Source organism: Triticum urartu, chromosome 4A, assembly GCF_056163025.1.
Source record: "Triticum urartu cultivar PI428250 chromosome 4A, HENAU_Tu73, whole genome shotgun sequence".
In the NCBI taxonomy this organism is placed as follows: domain Eukaryota; kingdom Viridiplantae; phylum Streptophyta; class Magnoliopsida; order Poales; family Poaceae; genus Triticum; species Triticum urartu.
In genome coordinates this window covers 571,365,923-571,385,591 of record NC_141876.1, presented here as the reverse complement: position 1 = coordinate 571,385,591, position 19,669 = coordinate 571,365,923, and the positions used below count along the sequence as shown (strand labels likewise).

The 19,669-nt window shown below is 48.9% G+C and overlaps 4 protein-coding genes across 4 annotated transcripts; 3 read left to right on the top strand and 1 right to left on the bottom strand.

Moving 5' to 3' along the window:
* The first annotated feature begins 212 nt into the window (after positions 1-212).
* On the top strand, positions 213-892 carry LOC147976728 (uncharacterized). Its single transcript, XM_087519006.1, has one exon. The coding sequence runs from the start codon at positions 369-371 to the stop codon at positions 738-740; it is 372 nt and encodes a 123-aa protein (XP_087375132.1). The 5' UTR covers positions 213-368; the 3' UTR covers positions 741-892.
* A 2,942-nt stretch (positions 893-3,834) lies between these two features.
* Positions 3,835-4,450, top strand: LOC147976727 (uncharacterized). The gene has a single exon (XM_087519005.1). It carries the CDS (start codon positions 3,941-3,943, stop codon positions 4,286-4,288), a length of 348 nt encoding a protein of 115 aa, XP_087375131.1. The 5' UTR covers positions 3,835-3,940; the 3' UTR covers positions 4,289-4,450.
* A 943-nt stretch (positions 4,451-5,393) lies between these two features.
* LOC147976726 (heavy metal-associated isoprenylated plant protein 2-like) lies at positions 5,394-6,309 on the bottom strand. The gene is made up of 3 exons (XM_087519841.1): positions 6,191-6,309; positions 6,018-6,093; positions 5,394-5,941 (listed from the first exon to the last, which is right to left on the bottom strand). The coding sequence occupies exons 1-3, from the start codon at positions 6,197-6,199 to the stop codon at positions 5,619-5,621; spliced, it is 408 nt and encodes a 135-aa protein (XP_087375967.1). The 5' UTR covers positions 6,200-6,309; the 3' UTR covers positions 5,394-5,618.
* Positions 6,310-13,065: 6,756 nt separating this feature from the next.
* On the top strand, positions 13,066-13,737 carry LOC147976725 (uncharacterized). Its single transcript, XM_087519004.1, has one exon. The coding sequence runs from the start codon at positions 13,182-13,184 to the stop codon at positions 13,539-13,541; it is 360 nt and encodes a 119-aa protein (XP_087375130.1). The 5' UTR covers positions 13,066-13,181; the 3' UTR covers positions 13,542-13,737.
* The last annotated feature ends 5,932 nt before the right edge of the window (positions 13,738-19,669 follow it).

Below are 19,669 nucleotides of genomic sequence, written 5' to 3'. Positions count from 1 at the left end.
TGGCTTAAAGATCCAATCTTGACGTTGGACGCGGCAGCTGCCCACGACGCGGTGCCGCGGCGTGAAGGGATCAACTTTGCGCGGCGCCGTCCCCGCGCGCCAACATATCTCCACCTGTAACGCTGACAGCCTGCTCTCACGCGTCGTCGCTGCCCATGACCACAGCCGGAGACTCGAACGTTACAGCTCTTGCCTACCTTCACCGACATTTAGAATCGCCTAAGCATCTCTCTATAAATAGCAGCCTCCTCCTCCCATCCCAATGCACAACTCGCAGCTCAAGCACAGCTTCTACAATCTACACAGAGCCTAAGCATCCGCGCTCTATCATCTCATCACCTCTCCAAATCGCCATCAACAGCTACCAGATGGCTCGCTTCGCCGTGGTCGCCGCCATCATCGCCCTCCTCGCCGTCTCCACCGCCGCGCAGGGCCCCATGCCGGCACCCAGGATGGCCCCTCTCCCCGCACCTCCGGCGAGGTCCCCGGCCACCGCCCCTGCGCCGGTCGCCACCCCGCCCACCGCCGCGTCACCGTCCCCGATGGCCTCTCCCCCTGCCCCGCCCACCGACGCGCCGACGGATGCTCCCTCCGCGATGACGCCGTCCGCGGTCTCCGCCACACCCGCCGGCGCCCCCATCGGCGCCCCCACCGGCACCCCCGCGAGCTCTGCCGTGTACTCGTCCGCCGCTAGCTTCGTCGCAGTCGCCGGAGCGGTTGCCGCCGCCATCGTCTTTTAGATGCAGCGACGACTCTGCTACTCTGCTCGGTGTTGTCTACACAGTTTCATTGTTTCTAAGATTCTTTATTATAGACGGAGGAAAGGTTACACGACATTGCGATGTAATCTTGTTATACGAGATTAATATGAATATAAAATTCTTTCATTTGATACTTGAAATTACCCTGTAGTGGATATGTATTTTCCTTTCCAGCTTAGTTTCTGATATACTACGGGCTACAAATTCAGTTTCAGTATAATTCTTACCAGCCGCTTTGCTCTAGTATGTTGCTCAAACGCCATTTTAGCATGTTCTTCTCAGGGTAGTTCTCTGATTTGTACAAGTGTAAGATTGGGGAAAATCAGCATCAAGGACTGTTGAACACAGGAAACTGGCCGTTTTTAGATGATTCGGAACTCAAATTTGTCTATCATGTGAAAAGTATTTTCAACGTAAAAATGGTAAAAGAAATACCGAAGAGCTCAACTACAGAATGAGGGGTGAAAGTACTTCGGTTTCTTACTCGTGCCACTAACTTTCTGTAACGATGATCGTCCCGCATATCTGATGAGAAGATCCGGTTACAAAATTCCAAAGCTTATATCCCAATTTATAATTATTTATTTTTTGGAAAAGGAGGTTAAGATCCTCGGCTTCTTCATCAATCGATGCGTACGGTCATCTTTATTTATTTATTTATTATCCAACATAGGTCTAACAAAAATATACATCAAGTCATCCAAAGCCATCACTCACACCTACGAAACTCGATAATGTGGAGTGCTCTTACTCCTCATATCTAAAACTGGTGTCGTCGCTGATCCATCCACATAACGTATCGGAACCCACAACCGGTGCAACAGACCTAAAGCGTACACTACATGCACACGTTTTAGACGCCGTCATCATCATCAAACCGCTGACCCATCTTCAGGAGAGAGGTTTGTATCATCCTTGCCAGTCCGTCCATTCGTCGACGCCACAACGGTGCCCAACGGCGCCATCGCCCCGCGCTCGTTTGTCCAGACGCGAAGATTCTGGAAGATCAGTCATGCGTAGCACCTGCCGACCAGGCCTGACAGAACGTAGCACCTGTCGGTCAAGCATGACTTGACATCTCCATCGAAAGCTCCGTGCATGACGAATCCGCTCCACCTCCTGCCTCTGCCTTCCAGCTCTGCCCCACAAACGATGCTCCCAAAAGAGAAAACAATACCGCAGTACCACCATCGTTCGATCTGAAAGACCAGATCCTAGGATTTCCCCCGGAGCAACACGAGTGGGTCGACAGTAGTTACACAACGATGCCTTCATCAAGGTAACGACGCAGAATGCCGCCATCGCCTGCCATCGGCTCAGTTTTCACCGGCAACTATGTCTTCCCGGGTCGCAACCGGAACTAGATGGCGGATCTCGAGATCTGACCATCCAGCCTCATGCCGACCACCTCCGATGGAGGAGATAGCCACCACCGCCAACGGCACCGGCCAGATCAGATATGACCGGAGGCGTCGCCGGCCAGTCAACCATGGCCACATCTCCTCCTGGTCCGCCCTCCCCACGAAGCCGCCGGAGCAGCGTCGAACTGCCAGGAAAGACGAAGACCGAAGGGCGATTTCGCGCCGCCGGTCCCTCCAGACCGCGGGGCTGCAGCCTAGATCCCCGCTGTCCCCATCACCGGCGGCGCTCGGGCTTAGCCGGCGCACGTCTCTGGGGACGGCGAGGTGGAGAAGAGGGAGGAGGGGGCGGCGGCCGGGGCACTGGGTTTGGCCCCCTGATTGCCTTGGAGGGAGCGATCGAGGGAGCCCTGAAGCGATATGAGAGGGAGGGAGCGATCCTTAGGTTGTTTTAGTTTGCTCGTGTCCTCCCAATTTATAATTAGTCATGCGCAATCTATGTTCTATATATTTTCGCCTCTCCAGCATCTTAGTTTGAAGTGACAACAGTCATATTAAAACCTCAAATATGCTGTGAAGAAGAAGAAGAGGCAGCAACACAAGAAAAGAAGAAGAAGCAGCATCACAACAACAACATCAGAAGAAGAAAAAGAAAAAGAAGATGAGGAGGAAGAAGAGGAAAATGATGGACTTCTACCTAGTTAGCATCGTTAAACTTTTCCCTTTTCAGCCGTATTTCTCTTAATAACTTGTACTGCCATTTGCTAGCAGCTAGGAAAAACTGCTGTTTGTTTTCTAGTTAGGACAATATGATGTTCAGTGTGTGGTATGGTCATTACTAGTGAAAAGTGATGATCACATCTTATGTCGTTTGCTACCAAACAACGTGTTGTTTGTATAACAGCAGTGACGCAGGCAACCAAATAACAAAGTAGAAATTGCTTTCCTCATGCACGGAGCCTAATGCAGTCAACCAAATTACACGCAGTTGCTCCTTTTTAGCCTACATTTAGTTTAAACAGGCCCAACTAAGATAAATACGCGAAATGCCTAAAACGGAGTGGTGAACCAAACGCACCCCTAGTGGCGAAACGGTTGTGGAGCACCATCGCCTCGTTTCCCCGCTGCAATTTGGCTTACAAGGCAAAATCCTGCACAATATTCTACTGGCCTACCGACTACGGACTACCAAACGTACGCGATGCAGCATCTCAACGGAAAAATGGTACTGTAGATCCGATCTTGACGTCCGACGCAAGTACGCAACGTGTCTCGAAACTAGTCTAGTCGTTAGACCTCGCCAGATTACTATTCCTAGATCCAATCATGACGTGTGCCCATTCATGCTCCCGCATACGTGACTTGATTTGATTGAAACAAAATAAGACGCAACCCCATCCTCTTAGAATCAGAGGGAGAGATGATTAGATTAAAAAGAAAAAAAAACAATCGTAGAATAAAATAGAAGCACGGATGGAAGCATGGGAAGGATGGCAAGAGAGCAGTCAAGCCGGATCCGCTGCCCATGACGCGGTGCCGCTGCGCGAAGGGATCGACTTTGCAGTGCACGGCGCCGTCCCCGCGCGAGAAGATCTCCACCTGTACGCGGATAGCCTGGACTAACGCGTCGTTGATGACTCGCTGCCCATGACGACAGCCTGAGACTTGAACGTTCCAGCTCCCGGCTGCCTCCGGCTACGATAAATACCAGCCTCCTCCCTCCATCCCAATCCACAACTCGCTGCTCAAGCACAGCTTCCATCGTCTGCTTGCTATCATCTCACCTCGTCTCCTCTCCGAATCACCATCGGCAGCTACCAGATGGCTCGCCTCGCCGTGGTCGCCGCCATCATGGCCCTCCTCGCCGTCGCCACCGCCGCGCAGGGCCCCATGCCGGCGCCCAGGATGGCCCCGCTACCGGCGCCTCCGGCGAGGTCGCCGACCACCGCCCCTGCGCCGGTCGCCACCCCGCCCACCGCCGCGTCGCCGTCCCCGATGGCCTCTACCCCGGCCCCTACCACCGACGCTCCCTCTGCGATGACGCCCTCCGCGGTCTCCGCCACGCCCTCCGGCGCCCCCACCGGCACTCCCGCGAGCTCTGCCGTGTACTCGTCCGCCGCCAGCTTCGTCGCAGTCGCCGGAGCGGTCGCCGTAGCGGTCATGTTCTAGATGGAGGGACGACGACTCTGCTTCGTCTTGTCTATACAATTTATATTGTTTCCACGGATTCTTTATTAGAGACCGATGAAGATTATACGACATTGCGATGTAATCTTGTTACACATGCATGAGATTATTTATGAATATACAATTCTTTCGTTTGTTTCCTTATATTCTTCTCCCGTGGTTTTTGTATGTGCCTGTTTCTCTCAGCTTATCTTCGGATGTGCATTACTCAATTTTACTGGTAGGAGCAGGGAACATCTGCATCGACGGCTGTAGAACACAGAGGAGACTCGCCTTTCTTAAATTAGTACTGCCACCATTGCCCTCCTTCGTTGGAACCACACTCTTCCCCCATCCCTGTTGACGAAAAACGCACACCCCATCGCCCCCCTTCGCCAGCCGCCGTCCTCTCTTCCCCTGTTACCATGTCGGTTTGGCTGTGCCCTCCTTGCGGACCTTTGCCTGACGAGACCAAAGAGGACCGCATCGAGAGAGAGTGGGTTAATGATGAAGTCCGCCTTAAGACTTAATGGACGTTGTTTGCGGCCACCTCCCCACCGCTTTTGTGTACTTTGATCACATTTTGATAGCCACCACCGCAGAAATGGCAGGCACGCTCATGCCGGCTTTCTAGATTGTGGACTTGTGCCGCCTACATGATACATAGGTGTTGGTGGACCGCGTGGCTGCGGATGTCGTGGCAGCCAAAGCCTTCCCCGACTGCGAGATCACTCCGAAGAGGATGAAGAACTCGTAGTTTAGCAGAGAATCGTTTTAGTCCTTCTTGAAATCCATTTTGTAAATGCATATAGAATTCCTAGTTGAGATCAATGTTTAATCCATTATTGAAAAACTTGCGAGGTGAGGAATGAAATTGAACTGAAGTCTAAATCTAGCGTGTTATGAATTTTGGATTTTTGGGAACAACAGTTGCAATCTATGACAAGTAAGCGGGATACACATCTAAAATTTATGAAGGTTGCCGTTTTGGCGATTCTGTGTTTATGCACAGCCGCCGCCATGTCCTTCATATCTAGATGGAGCACTGTATATCCTACATGACGACCGCACATGCGAAAAATTTGCTAGAGTTGCTCTTAGATGTGTGTTGAGGAAGACTAGCTAGCAAACATGCGCTAGCTAACCGCGTCCAATTTTTTTGCGGGTCAAATGTACAAGCGCATCACACCCTAGAGAAACCAAGGGAAATTCCAGTGCCAAATATGATCATAATTTATGATACGCTTCATAAAAATAACCGACAAAAAGGTGAATACAAAAAAGTTCAGAAAAATAAGAAGTGAACACGAAAGTTCGCTAGTAGCTTGCAAAATCACACGATGATGCAATGGCCGTCGGGCTCCTCCTCGTAGCACACGATGGCCGCGCCAGGGTACGGCGGCATCGGCCGGGGACAGCACGCATTGCCGGGGCCGGAGCAGCAGCAGGGCGGCGCCGGCTTGGGCGTTTCAGACTTCTTTGGTTCGTCGGGCTTCTTGGCCGGCTCGGGCTTCTTCTCCTCCACCTCAGGCCCGACGCTGACGACGACCGCCGTGAACTTGGCCTTCCGCAGCGCGCTCGCAATGCGCACCACGTCGACGTCCCCCACCACGGTCAGCGTCCCCTTCTCGCCGTCCACCGCCATCGACTTGATACCTGCATTACAACCGATGGTCGAGCACGAACTTGCAAATAAATACACGGTCCTTGGCTTCTGCAAGCTTATGCGTACCTGGGAGCTTGGCGACGACGCTCATGGCGCCGGCCTTGCACCGCTCGGCGGTGATGTCCACCTTGAGCACGATCTTCTGTAAAAGAGACCAGATGAACAAATGCAGAGTTAAATCATACAGTAGTTAGCAACGAAAATGGTTTCGATAGTGGGGCTGGGGAATCGGCTCTTACCTTGGACATGGTGATTGGTGAAGAACTGATGAATGATCCGGAGGAAGAGGAAGGTGGAAGCTTTGCTGTTCTTTAGTTGAGCTCCACAGTTGTGACTTGTGACAGCTCGTCACACCAGCATTATGAGTCGACATGGCAACCTGTAACTCGTGTCTCCTCTGGTTGAGCATGTGATGATTGTGCGGAAGTCAACACCGTAACGAACTCGTGGCGTTCGGTGCACAACAGAAAGCACGTTTTCCATTTCGTCATGCCGTCGCTGGCTAATTCGTTCAAGTAAAACCTTGTGTTTCTCATAATTGCCATTGTTCACGCAGGGAAAACTGCTACTGTCGGACAATCAGACATACAGTAAATTTAGATAATTGCCAAAATAAGCACTCTCATCGGGAAGTCGGAAAGTTTTTGTTTTCGTAAAATCTTCGGAGTAGAAAATTTCAGTCTGTTTTTTTTAACACGGTACAATTGAAGGCCTTTACATACACATACAAACACTCATCGCTATATACCCACGTACACCTTACTCCTATAAGCATCTTCGAAAGACTGGGCCAACACAACATTTCAAGATTGACGAAGTCATTACCGGCACTTCGTAGTCGACGAGAACGTCTCCTCCCATTAAGACTACCCACAGTGGGAGTAACATAGGTAGTAACACCACACATATCTAGGTTAAATAGATGATGTGACATGCAATGAATGAAGAAAGAGATGAAAATGATAACATAGCTAGTTACTACTAGTATAAGTAACATCACACATATTAAGGCAATATGTGTCTATAGCCTAATAAATGAAGTGCTCCATGTTACCACACATATGTTACTCCCTACTATAGAGATAGTAACATAGACTAGTAACATGTGCCCATGTTACTAGTCTATGTTCCTACCCATTGTGGCTAGTCTAAACAAATATTGGCGAAAAGACTGAACTAAATCTAGAAAAACGCGAGCACCAGCGTCAAGTCCACGACTTGAACTCTGGTGGGCTGGTTCCACCACGAAGAACTTAACCAATCTGACCTACACTCAATTCCCAAAATTTTCCGGCATGTTGAAGTTGCCCCGGAAAGCAGAGTGACAACTTCAATCACTGTAATAGATTTCGAAAGTTGCAACTAAATTATCCTACGTTCTATTTAAAATTATTCGTGATGCTTCTTGTTTTATCTTTGGTAAAGAACATATTCAATCAATATATCGAGATGATATGCTTGTACTATGAATGCACTGTCTCTACAAAACACAATGCACACAGTTGACACGTCCAACACAACCAAAAATTTTCATTTCATGAAAATTTAAAAAAGACCAATCTTAAATGGGGTAGATCCAAGAAAATTAAAAACTGAACACCAAAAAAATACTCATAACACCCCCACGTCGTCCAATTCGGGCGACACTGGAGGCACCTTGCACCGCCAATTATTGATCCCGCCCTAACCATTCCTTCCCACGCCTCCACCGGTCCATGCCGCCGAGAAAATCCCCAGTAGTAAGCGGTGGGGCTCCTCTCATCACACCTACCCCTGCCACGTCGCCGACATTTCCTTCCCCTGTTGGCTCCTTGGTAGTTGGCGTGCGTTCATCCAGCGCTCCTACCGTGTAGCCAACGAGTGGTTGGCCGAATCTGGCCTCCCTCATTGTCTAACGGACACTCCTCCCTTTCCATCTCCTCTCCCGTCTTCCTCCATCTACCTTCCCCTAACCCTACCCTTGTAGATGCCAGTGTTGTTGCTCCTCGCGGACGAAGGAGGACCCCCACTAAGTGGAGTTGTGCACGCGGGCAACGGGGCTATTGTCCACCTTGGCAGCTAGCATCTATGGGAGACCCTCTAAGTGCCGGTAGTTGCCCAAATCTGGGACAACACCCGGGCTTCCGGCTTAGGGGCGGCGGCCACCGTCCACACATTCATGGGGAAGGGATTTCTATCGCCGTTGAGTTCATTTCAACCCTAGCCCGGCGTGGTCGGTGAGGATTAGCAGTGGTCCTGAGCATTTCCAAAGTGGGTTGTGGTCGTGGAGCAACGCCGAGTTGCGCCATCGTGTGGGTTTGCTAGTTCCTTTCGGTGGTCGTGGTCTAGTAGTTGGTCACTACATAACTATTTTGTATTATCCACACAACTTACTTGTGCAATACTCAAGCCCAAATTTGGACCTTATCACTCATGGGAAAAGGAATAATAATCTGAGTTTATGAGAAGACAAAAAGGAAGATAGTCTTGTGTTAACACAATTGATCATTAAGCAATGTAGAGGACTTATAATCGATTTTAGTGTAAGGATGAGGGAATGCCATGCAACGAAATGTTTCAACTAAAAAATTTCATTCACGTGAAAATGGGTTTTTTTTTTATCGAAGAGCCTTGGTATGCTCATCCACGTAAATTCATACAACTCAACTACAACGATAGGTGAGAATACCACTTCCTCACTCATGCCATTAAAATCTTTCTGGACTAGTTTGACAAATTATAATGGTGTTTGTCGTACATATCAGAAAGAAGATACCGGATTAGAAAACTCTAAAGCTTTCATCTAATTCGTATTTAGTCACGAGCAATCTACCAGTGTGATCTTGTAGCCCAATAGAGAACCAATTTTTTGGCCACCTAAATCCATTTTTATGAGGAGAGAGGAGATTTAGGTAGCTACTCCCTCTGTTCCACAATATAGTGTGTATAGATTTTTCAAAAAGTAAAACTTTATAAACTTTGATCAAGTTTGTAGAGAAAAACATATGCATCTAGAATACCACAGACATATCATTAGATACATCATAAGCCATATTTTCATATTGTATAAATTTTGTATTGTAGATATAAATAGTTTTCTCTATAAACTTGGTCAAAGTTTGTAAGGTTTGACTTTCAAGAATATCTATATGCACTACATTATGGAACGGCCGGAGTATTTTTTTTTTGTTCTTTTACAGTATACCTAAAATTGGATACTCAAACTTCAAATCCAAATGAAACATAAAGATCCGACGATGGAGAGGCTGGAGGGTGGACCCGACGACAGAGACGCTGGAATTAGGCGGGATGGTGGGTGAACCAACGCTTGGCGACCAGAGCAGGAGGCGGAGGGGGCAGAGGGTGAGAAAGCCCGTTGGGAGGGAGGCAATGAGCGGCCATGGCAGCGTGCCCGAGCTTCGTGAACTCGCCCACTGCGACGGCGGTTGACAGCCTCGTGCATGTCGCGCACCTCCAAATCAGATGCGGTGGGAAGCGGCGCAGATGTTGAGCAGTTCCTGGATGCAACAGAGCATCATGGACACAACTAGTGCAGCTAAAATCAAGGCCACGGCGGGAGGAACATTGAGGTGGTGGCGAAGGTTGCACATGACGTCGGGGCAATGTGGTGAGATTCTGGATTGGCGACAGGGCTCGGGGTGGTCGGCTATGGCCGGCAGTCGGAATCGGTTAGTGCGTACTCACCAAACCTTACCGAGCGTCGAATGGGGTTGGCGCCACATTTTTGGATTTTTTTGACATATATTTTGATCCTGGTAACAAAATCTAGGTGGCTATTAAAAACTATTGATACCCATAGGATTTTAGGTCTCTTGTTGAAACCTTTTTTTTGTGTTCAAAATCCAAAACTTCGGCTTTTATGTCTTGAGGTCATTTTTTTTGTCAGTTATTACAGATGCTCTTACTTATTTTACATTATTTGTAAAACAAAAGACCACTTGAGAGCAGTAAAATCTCATCTTTCGTGTTGATCAAAGGGACAATAGTTGCATCAAACCCTCTTTTCGTTGTCAGGTTAGTTTTGTATTTTTCATTTTTTTTCTTATGATTTTACTTAATGCATCTACATGAGGGACCAGAATGTCTTCCCCATTCTGGACACGCTCTCAGTTGCGGTTTTTTGTTTTTATTTTGCGAGAACGCGTTAAAAGAAAATTTAGCAGAATTTCCATGTTGAAAGGTTCGATACTAATTATCTATGTACGTTACGAAGGCCGTGGAGGTGATGCGTAAACACCAAGTTACCAAAACTTGGTCCTGTTCGGCAACCCATCCATTTCCGGAGTCTGCGGAGCGGGGAAACCGCAGCTCCATGATTTTCAACTGCAGCTCCGCCCGCTGCAGTAGCGGAGCTGTGGAGCGGCGTGATTTCGAACAGGGCGCTAATAGGTAAAAGAATTTTTACATGCGGGCCGCACTAGTTATTGGCTGTTTTTTTCCTTCCCCAAATCCGCTCCTACCCTTTTGCAGAAAAAAAAAACCCCGCACCTCCATACTCACGGGCGCTTTGGTCAGCGACGCATCCCGGCTGCTCCATATTGGCGAGAGGATCGACGAGGATAGGGGGCGAGTTCGGATAGGAGGTGGCGCTGGGCATCGGCTCCACGGTGGGATGGTGTGCCGGAGGGTGCCACCGTCGTGCTAGAAGGGCGAGGCGCGGTCGACAGTTCGCAGAGACGCCGCCTCCTCTACGCACGCAGAGTTGCTCGTCACGCATGCAGCCAACTAGAGCACGTACACGTCACGGACGATGGCAAGCTGCTCATCCACAGCTACACGTCCGTCTACTCTGATCCGTCCATGCACGCACACAGATCACACGCACATAAGGCACAAGCTCTGGCACCATTTTTTTTTAATAATTGATGTACTTATTGATTAAGAAAAAGCATAGAAAGGATACAAACACAAAGAACACACCTGATCTCTTCACATGATACACACAATCAACACTAACATACACACACAAAAACACACACAAGAACAACCCACGTTTAAGAATTCGTCCGTTTAATCAGTTAACTTGCCAATTAATCCCTATTTGGCCTATTAATTCCCTACTCTCCGACCTCGAGCAGCTAGCACTTAACGATTTTTTAACAATGACCATATCAACATCAACCATCTCATGACACCATTCAGACGGCAAGATTCTGCAACATCATCTACTCCTTCAAGAAGGGAGCGACACTCAAGCGTCACCGTCACCGGATCTAACCACTAAGACCAGAATAAATTTTTTACCCTGAATAATCAATCTGTGCATACCCGCGCAGTGCCTTCAATAAAGTAACGACGTAAAAATATCGTTATATTATCAGCCCGGGTTAGACCTTGGCTTTCACCCCAGAGCTCGCGACCGGGTGCTTGAGTAGCACCACAATCGAAGTCACTCTAGTGTTGTCGCCATCACTTTTCCGCGATCCCAGCAGCTACATGTGATGCGAACATCGCCGCTGCACAACCATCCCGCTGGGTTTAGTCGTCGTTCATTATTTGCATCTCACTGGCGAAGTCAACCGATGAATCTTCATAGATGAACATCGCCGAAGATCTTTCAGTGACCATCGATGTTGTGGAGCCGTAGAAGGTCGCCACTCCCACTTGGCTGACCAAATCTGAATCATGACCACCAAGCCGTGGACCGTAGCTCCATCCGCCGGTCACTACTAGTGCGGAAGTCCACCATCTATTACATCTGCTAGAGTGGCCGACGCACGCCCGATGACACGCCGTGAGCGCCAACAGCCAAAGTTGCCTCCGTTGTGCTACTCCGGACCAAGGGTGGCAACGGTCTGCTGCCCGCTGGGCCACATATGAATCAGACACGCCTAGGAACACCCATGCATCACAAATCTCGCACTTGTACACACATCTTGTTTGGTCGCCAAGTCGTCGATTTCTTCCCACCTAATGATGAAGATTATATTAACCATTTTCAGGGACACTTACAAATCCTTGAAGAAATCCATATGTATCCCACAAGATGGTTAGCCTAATTATTAACAACACCTCATGGTGATCCCGTCCTCCTCCGAGAACAACACCCATTCCATCGGTGATGATAGTGGGGGCTGTGGACGGCGAAAAGGAAAATGTAGGTTGTGGGCGATAAGAAGAGAAGTGGAAGCTATGGGGCCTTTTATACTAGTTACTAACGACGGAAAAAAGTGGCGGCAATTTGTGACGGGCCACGGGGCCAGCACGGGAGACATGGGGAAGGTGAAACATCCCTCCCACGCGAGCTGTTTAGGGATGTTGTGCGCTCCAAACCAACGCCAACAATCTACGAATTGGAGGTTAGTGGGCTTGATATGAAGCGCCCTCCATAATTTTTGATGACTCTGCTAGGGTGATTTTGTTCGATCAAAGATCATCTTATCAATGGTTTTTACGGTGATCACGCCCATATAGCGACTCAGTCAGAATTACTCACTCAAAAACAGAAATAGCGCGTCGGAGAAGAGCAGAGGAGAGGAGGCGTACGGGCGACGAGTCTGACCAAACCCGATCGACCGATGAGTCGGTGGAGTCAAATCATTTAGGGTCTGTCTAGGACACATCTAGATGTGGTATAACTATGTCACATCTAAACTGATTTCCACTCTGTTTGTGGTCTATTTTTTTTGTCCTAATTTTTTTATTTCTTGTTGCTGCATTATATATTTGTTGGAGCTTAGATGTGACATTTTTAAAAAACATCTAGATGTGAATTAGACAAACTGAATCATTTACGTTCTCTATCACCAATTTGGCAAAGCCAAACTTCTACTCCTCCCCAATCTGCCAGACCACCGACCACGAACCACACGTGATACAGCCGCCGACTCGAAGCCTCGGTAGAAAATTGTACACACACGTCCATCCAATCTTCACCTTCTACACAACGTGTCCACATTAACCACCGGGACGACGCGGTGCCGCGGCGCGAAGAGTTCAGCTTTGCGCGGCGCCGTCCCCGCGAAGACAGACTGCTCTGCTCTGGTCTGGTCTCACGCGTCGTCGCTGCCCGTGACGACAGCCCGAGGCTTCAACGTTCCAGCTGTTGTTGCCTTGCCTGCCTCGACCGACGTTTGGAAAATCGCCTTCCCGCTATAAATACCAGCCTCCTCGCCCCGTCCCAGTCCTCACAACTCAACAGCCTCTCCGCTCTCCACACCAGAGCCCAAGCGTTCGCTTCCCATCGCGTCCCATCTCCTCTCTGAACCAGCAATCAACAACAACAGCCAGATGGCTCGCTTCGCCGTGGTCGCCGCCGTCATCGCGCTCCTCGCCGTCGCCGCCGCCGCGCAGGGCCCCATGCCGGCGCCCAGGATGGCCCCGCTCCCCGCACCGCCGGCGAGGTCGCCGGCCACCGCCCCTGCGCCGGTCGCCACCCCGCCCACCGCCGCGTCGCCGTCCCCGATGGCCTCGCCCCCGGCCCCGCCCACCGACGCCCCGACCGACGCTCCCTCCGCGATGACGCCCTCCGCGGTCTCCGCCACGCCCATCGGTGCCCCCACCGGCGCCCCCGCGAGCTCCGCCGTGTACTCGTCCGCCGCCAGCTTCGTCGCCGTCGCCGGCGCGGTCGCAGCCGCCATGATGTTCTAGATGTAGCGAGGGTCCTGAGCTGATCTTCGATCTGCCGCCGCCGTGGGGCTCTGAGTCTGATCCAACGTTGTTTATACTCCGACGAGATTCTTTTTCGGTTCTCTTTGTTGAGCTGGGGAGTGAGTTATGTAACACCGCCGTGTTGCGCTACGCATGCGCGAGATTATCATCATCAATAGAATTCTTTCATTTGTTACCTGATTGATGTCCGCTCCTGGATGTACGAATCTGTTCTCCATTAACCCCGCAAAAAAAAAACTCGTTCCGATTAACCACAACCGCGAAAAATGGCAAGAAACCCTAATCTGCAACGCTACTCGACTACGCGCTCTGTTCGAGCAGTTTGCTCTGCCGTGTGGAATTTGCTGAATTCTCACCCATCATCCGGATCAGGGGCCTACCTCCTGTCTTGAATCTTGATGCGGCGTGGTACGGGGATCGAAAGGCTATAGCAGGACGACAACGGTAAACCGATGAGAGCGGCCGTTGCTCGTTGCGCTGTCGATTTAGTCCGGACGGGAGGACCAAAGCCATGTGCGGAGCTCTGGTTTCGTCTCGATCGGCGCGGGCGAGGTCACATGGCCGCATGCGCCGTTGCCTGCTCGCTTTTGTTTTTCATCCATCGTCTCTTCTTTTCTTCGCGTCCTGATGCCATGCCATGCCATGTGACCTGTTTTGGTCTGCGCGCTTGAGCTGTAAGCTAGCTGGGAATTTCTGGACTCCAATGGCGAAATCTCGCTTTTGCTTTAGCCCATTTTGAGAAGATATCTGTAAAGGCTGAAATGTGCACAACACGCTTCTGCTTAGGCTTCGACGTAAATTGATTTCTGCGCGTCGGATCCTTATCTTATCTATTTTGGTAATAATTGTTTTCCTTTCCGGAGGATAGAGGAATACCACTACCTCTTTCTGTGTACAGATTTCAGTTTTTTTTGCTGGAAACTGTTTTTTTTATGAACTGTTTTTCTTTTAAGCAGATGCTCGAAACTACTACGTAGTAAACACTTCTAATTTTTTTTTCAGAGTTTGCTTTTTTTATTACGCATAATTTTATTTGTACTTGACAAAATTACGGATACAATGCTTGCCATCATGGATGTAAGGAATTACAAACTAACTCGTATAACTATGATTTAGAGTGAAAATTTCTCGGAATCATCTTCTCCATGGTAACAAATAGTGCCATGCCTTCAATAAAATGAAGGCAATCTAATCAGAGCAGTGACGCCGTCACTCGTATACCTTGACTACCCTCAATAGTTTGAAAAAATCATTGAGGCCGCCCATCCGAAAAATGAGAAATCATGGACATTGAACGTATATTTTTTCCTCAAGAGAGTATGCCTAGGCGTATCATGTATTTTATAGAACGCAAAAGATAAATACAGAAACTACATCTCGACACAAACAACAATAGTAGTTCAAACACTACACCGAGGTAATCGCAAGATTAGCCACCACAAACCATTACAAACACAACGCAAAAGGGGTGTTCCCTAAACAAAAACTCCAAGTCGCGCCTCGATCAACACCGGATACCTTGAAAAACAACAACTTCAGTTGAACTTTTCTTACCGACGCACCAACCCACCCTTAAATACCTAAAAGGAGACGACAAGTGGGTGGAGGGACTCGGTCAGTCCTGAGAAACCATCTTTCTTGGACTAACCGGTCATTGCGTATATAGTGCCCATGAAGATCCACCTGGACCACCGGCAAACACAACAAGAGAACTACAACGCAGTACCTCAAGGCCTTGCCTCCACACATGCGATGTTCCCAATAGAGAAACAACGTTGAGACCGCCTCCGTCGTTGATCCACCAACGGACCTAGGCTTTCGCCCGAAGACAGCAACCCAAGCGAGGAGGGGACATGCCAACACACCTCAGTGACGCCTCCAAGCAGGGAAACGACACCCACAGGCGTCGTCGCCGCCATCACCGATTGAAGACAGGGTAGGATTTTCATCAGTAATGTCGCACACCACCATCCCTTCCCACCGCATTGGGGCAACACTGTCCGTGTTGGATCACTCCGCCGCCACCACAACACCTCGCCGTCATGACATAACATCGTGATACACCAACACCCCAGATGGCAAAGAGCATGCAACCCATCTTCCACCTCCCGCACGGCAGAGAAAACAGCAACGCCAGACCTTCCTCGGCATCCAGCGGCCAAGGGCCACCGACAACACCTTCATCAGCTAGTCACACCAACTCCAGGAGGACAGGCGTGCAGCGGCCATGACCCTGAGCCCATATCGGGCCCATATCTGATCCGCATCGCTACCTCCATGAAGGCACCACCGCATCGACTCATGGCCGTTGCTCCTGCAACACCTCCTGGTCGAGCTCCACGTCCTCCATGGTCCAGCCGCGCCGCCACCTCCCACACCCATACCGGCGCCTCTAGGAGGACACCCCACACGCCAACACCTCCACTGCGAGACCCCCATGGTGCACAGCTGCACCGTTCGCTCCTCACTGTGTGTTGCTGCTCCAGAACGATCACCCGCGCTGCCCCTTGACTCCACTCCCCCGGCGAACGTATTTGGGTCGGGGATAATCCCCTAAAAGTATAGGTATGTGAAGAGCACCTCGAAAAAGGATCAAAATTTGTAGGCGTATGTTTGAGAACAAAACACAATACCCTACCAAAAAATCCCCCAAAAAACAGATTTGATAGCCCGTTCATGAAAAAAGATGAACTCGGATTGGATTTTTTTTTGCGCAGAAAATATATTCGTAAATTGATGCACTCCTCGCGATCCCTCGTAGTTTGCCCCGACGGATTGAACTCAAATGTGAGGTGTTGTTGATAAGGAAATTCTGCTTGATCTGAACGACTGGATCTTCCAAAGGATGTCAGAGTTGGCCGTTGGACTCGTTCTCTCGAACTCATGTGGATTTCCGTCCCGACAAGGTCTTGGTATAACGTCGACTGTCGGAACACGCTGAAATTTTATAGGGTTGTTCTATACTGAATTCTCCTCAATCCCACTGGAGGAATCGTGAAAAAGATGCTCCAGGAGGTGGGGATGGAAAAAACGAATCCTGTGTCCAAAAAATTCTACACAGTCGCATGAGGGCAAAGTCGACGTTAAGCCTCAGAGCTCCATGGACGAATCTGTCCATGATCTCAACTGAGATTGAAGTTGATGTGGATGAAGATGCTCATCGATCTCTGACGGGTCCGACATGAGACATAGTCCTACCCGACCGAGGTCACCAATCGAGTAGGCAACAAAGACCCGTTCCGGTGCGTAGATCGTGCCGGAACCAATCTGAAGGTGCGACTACTTTTTTGGATCTGCATGGGCCACTAATAACAGAGTCGATTCTGGTGAATGTCGGGTAGATGGTCCCGAGCTAGTAGCCTAGATGCGATGGCACCAAGCACACGAGGTTTTACCTAGGTTCGGACTCTCTCAAAGAGATAATACCTGACATTGCTTGTGTTTGTATTGATTTGGGATGGAGTACAAAGTATACGTGGTCTACCATGAGATTGTTGTGTATCTAGATATGATGATCTGAGTTTTCAGCAGATGATCTATCGACTAGCCTAGGATAATAGGAGCCCTACTCGGCTATGTTGGTGGAGATGAGTTTTCCACGGATAAGAAGTCCTTGTCTTGAACGGCAAGGCTTCTGGTTTCCTTGCAGATCGTCATGGACCACCCAAAGTTCCCTAGGTCGGAACCGGCAAGGGGATCCTTAACCCGGCCCACCTGATCGGGACGCCATCAATAAGCCACACATGGTGACCCCGAATGGAACTTTTGAATGCGTCTATGGTAGATAAATTCACCACAGGTCACTTGACTCGTTACCAAATTTCACTTCGGTCAGTGGATTTAGGAATACCCAATATACGGCCACGAAAGTCACAACAGTGAGCACTGACGGTCATCCCATTTGCTTTGGCTCTGTATTATGCCTACATGGCGTACAGTTTGACCAATTTGTCCGTCCATGTATGTGCCAGTAGGCCAGCAACAGAGTGAAATTCTTCGGTGGTCATTGGACTTGTCCAAAAAATTCACTTTGATCACCATATTCAAGAATAAATCAATGGCCCATGGCCCACTTGCATGCAGATTGTTTTTTTTTTGTTGAAAAAAAATTGTTTAGCTAGTACATGAAGCCGTGAAAATTTCTCCCCTAAAATACATAGCCCCCTGTCTCCATCGTTCATCGACCACCTCCCAAATTGCCTCCCCGTCCCCATCCTTCGCCGTCGTCGCTCAAGGGAGGCTTAAATCACTGGGGATCAAGGCACACATGTCATTCATCGCCGTTAGTGGTCACCAGAGTCGTTGAGTCCAAGGGAGGCAGCGGTTGTGTTCGTATTCCACTAGGAGGAGGAGGCACGGGAGTCCAGGTGGGGGCAACATATTTTTTCCCACAGCGGCGGCGCATAAATTTATGAAATCAACAACCTTGGGTACGAGGAACACAAGGAAATTGAAAGTGCGTTATATCGACTAGAGGGGGGGTGAATAGGCGGTTTTTATGAAAGTCTTCAAAACGTGGAAGTTATGAAGACGAACGATAGAAATAAACCTATTACCCTGCAGTGGAAGGTAGACTACACTAGGCAAGCCATAGTCAAGTATTCAATGAAGTGAAAGTACAATGACTAATAGCAGCAATGTAGTAAGGATCGGGTAGGAAGATATTATGAAGCCAAACAGAAAACACAGTCACTCAGTGAAGATAAAAGATAGTGCAATCATACAATGACTTCACAAGGAGTAACAGTAAGTAAAGGGAAGGGAAGATGAAACCAGTGACTCGTTGAAGACAATGATTTGTTGGACCAGTTCCAGTTGCTGTGACAACTGTACGTCTGGTTAGGGCGGCTAGGTATTTAAACCTTAGGACACACAGTCCCGGACACCCAGTCCTGAACACGTAGCTCAGGACACCCAGTCCTCACCGTATTCCCCTTGAGCTAAGGTCACACAGACCTCGCCCAATCACTCTGGTAAGTCTTCAAGGTAGACTCCCAAACCTTCACAGACTTCGTTCACCGGTAATTCACAATGTCTCTTGGATGCTCAGAACGCGACGCCTAACCGGCTGGAGGATGCACAGTCCTCAAGTGTAATAAGTCTTCAGATCACACAGACAAGAAGACTTAAGTGATGCCTAATTCTCTTTGGCTCTGGGTGGTTAGGGCTTTATCCTCGCAAGGAATTCTCTCTCAAAGGCTTCGAGGTGGGTTGCTCTCAAACGACAAAAGCCGTACTCTGAATCTGAGTAGCCAACCATTTATGGTTGTAGGGGGTGGGCTATTTATAGCCACTTGGCAACCCGACCTGATTTGTCCGAAATGACCCTTGGTCACTAAGGAACTGACACGTGTTCCAACGGTCAGATTTCAAACTCACACATCAACTTTACTTGGGCTACAAGCAAAGCTGACTTGTCCGACTCTGGACAAGATTCGCTCTCAAAGTCTTTACTCGAAGACATAGGTTTTGTTTAAGCATCACTTCAGTCATTCTGACTGGTTCTCTTGGACCCCACTTAACAGTACGGTGGTTCCTATGACTCAACAAAGAGGAAGAAAAAGAACTACGAAAGATCTAAGTCTTCAAGCTCCATAGGCTTCATGCGATGTCTTCTCTTGTCATAGTCTTCAATGTGAATATCTTCATATACCACCTTTGACTTCAATGTCTTCATACATTTTTAGGGGTCATCTCTGGTAGGAAAACCGAATCAATGAGGGACTTCTACCTGTGTTATCCTGCAATTCTCACAAACACATTAGTCCCTCAACTAGGTTTGTCGTCAATACTCCAAAACCAATTAGGGGTGGCACTAGATGCACTTACAATCTCCCCCTTTTTGGTGATTGATGACAAACTAGTTGAAGTTTTCAACAGGGAATATAGTCTGTGAAATTGTAAACGATAAGGAAGTGTCTTCATAAGTTGCAAGGGCTCCCCCTGAAGATGTGCATATAAGTAATTTGCTTTTGGAATGCAAATGCACATGGCAGGTTGTACTTGTGGAGATCCACTTCAACTTATGATGACAATCCACTATGCATGAGAAAGTATGTGAAGATAATGACATGCATAATGGAAAATGGACGTCTGCAGAATGATCT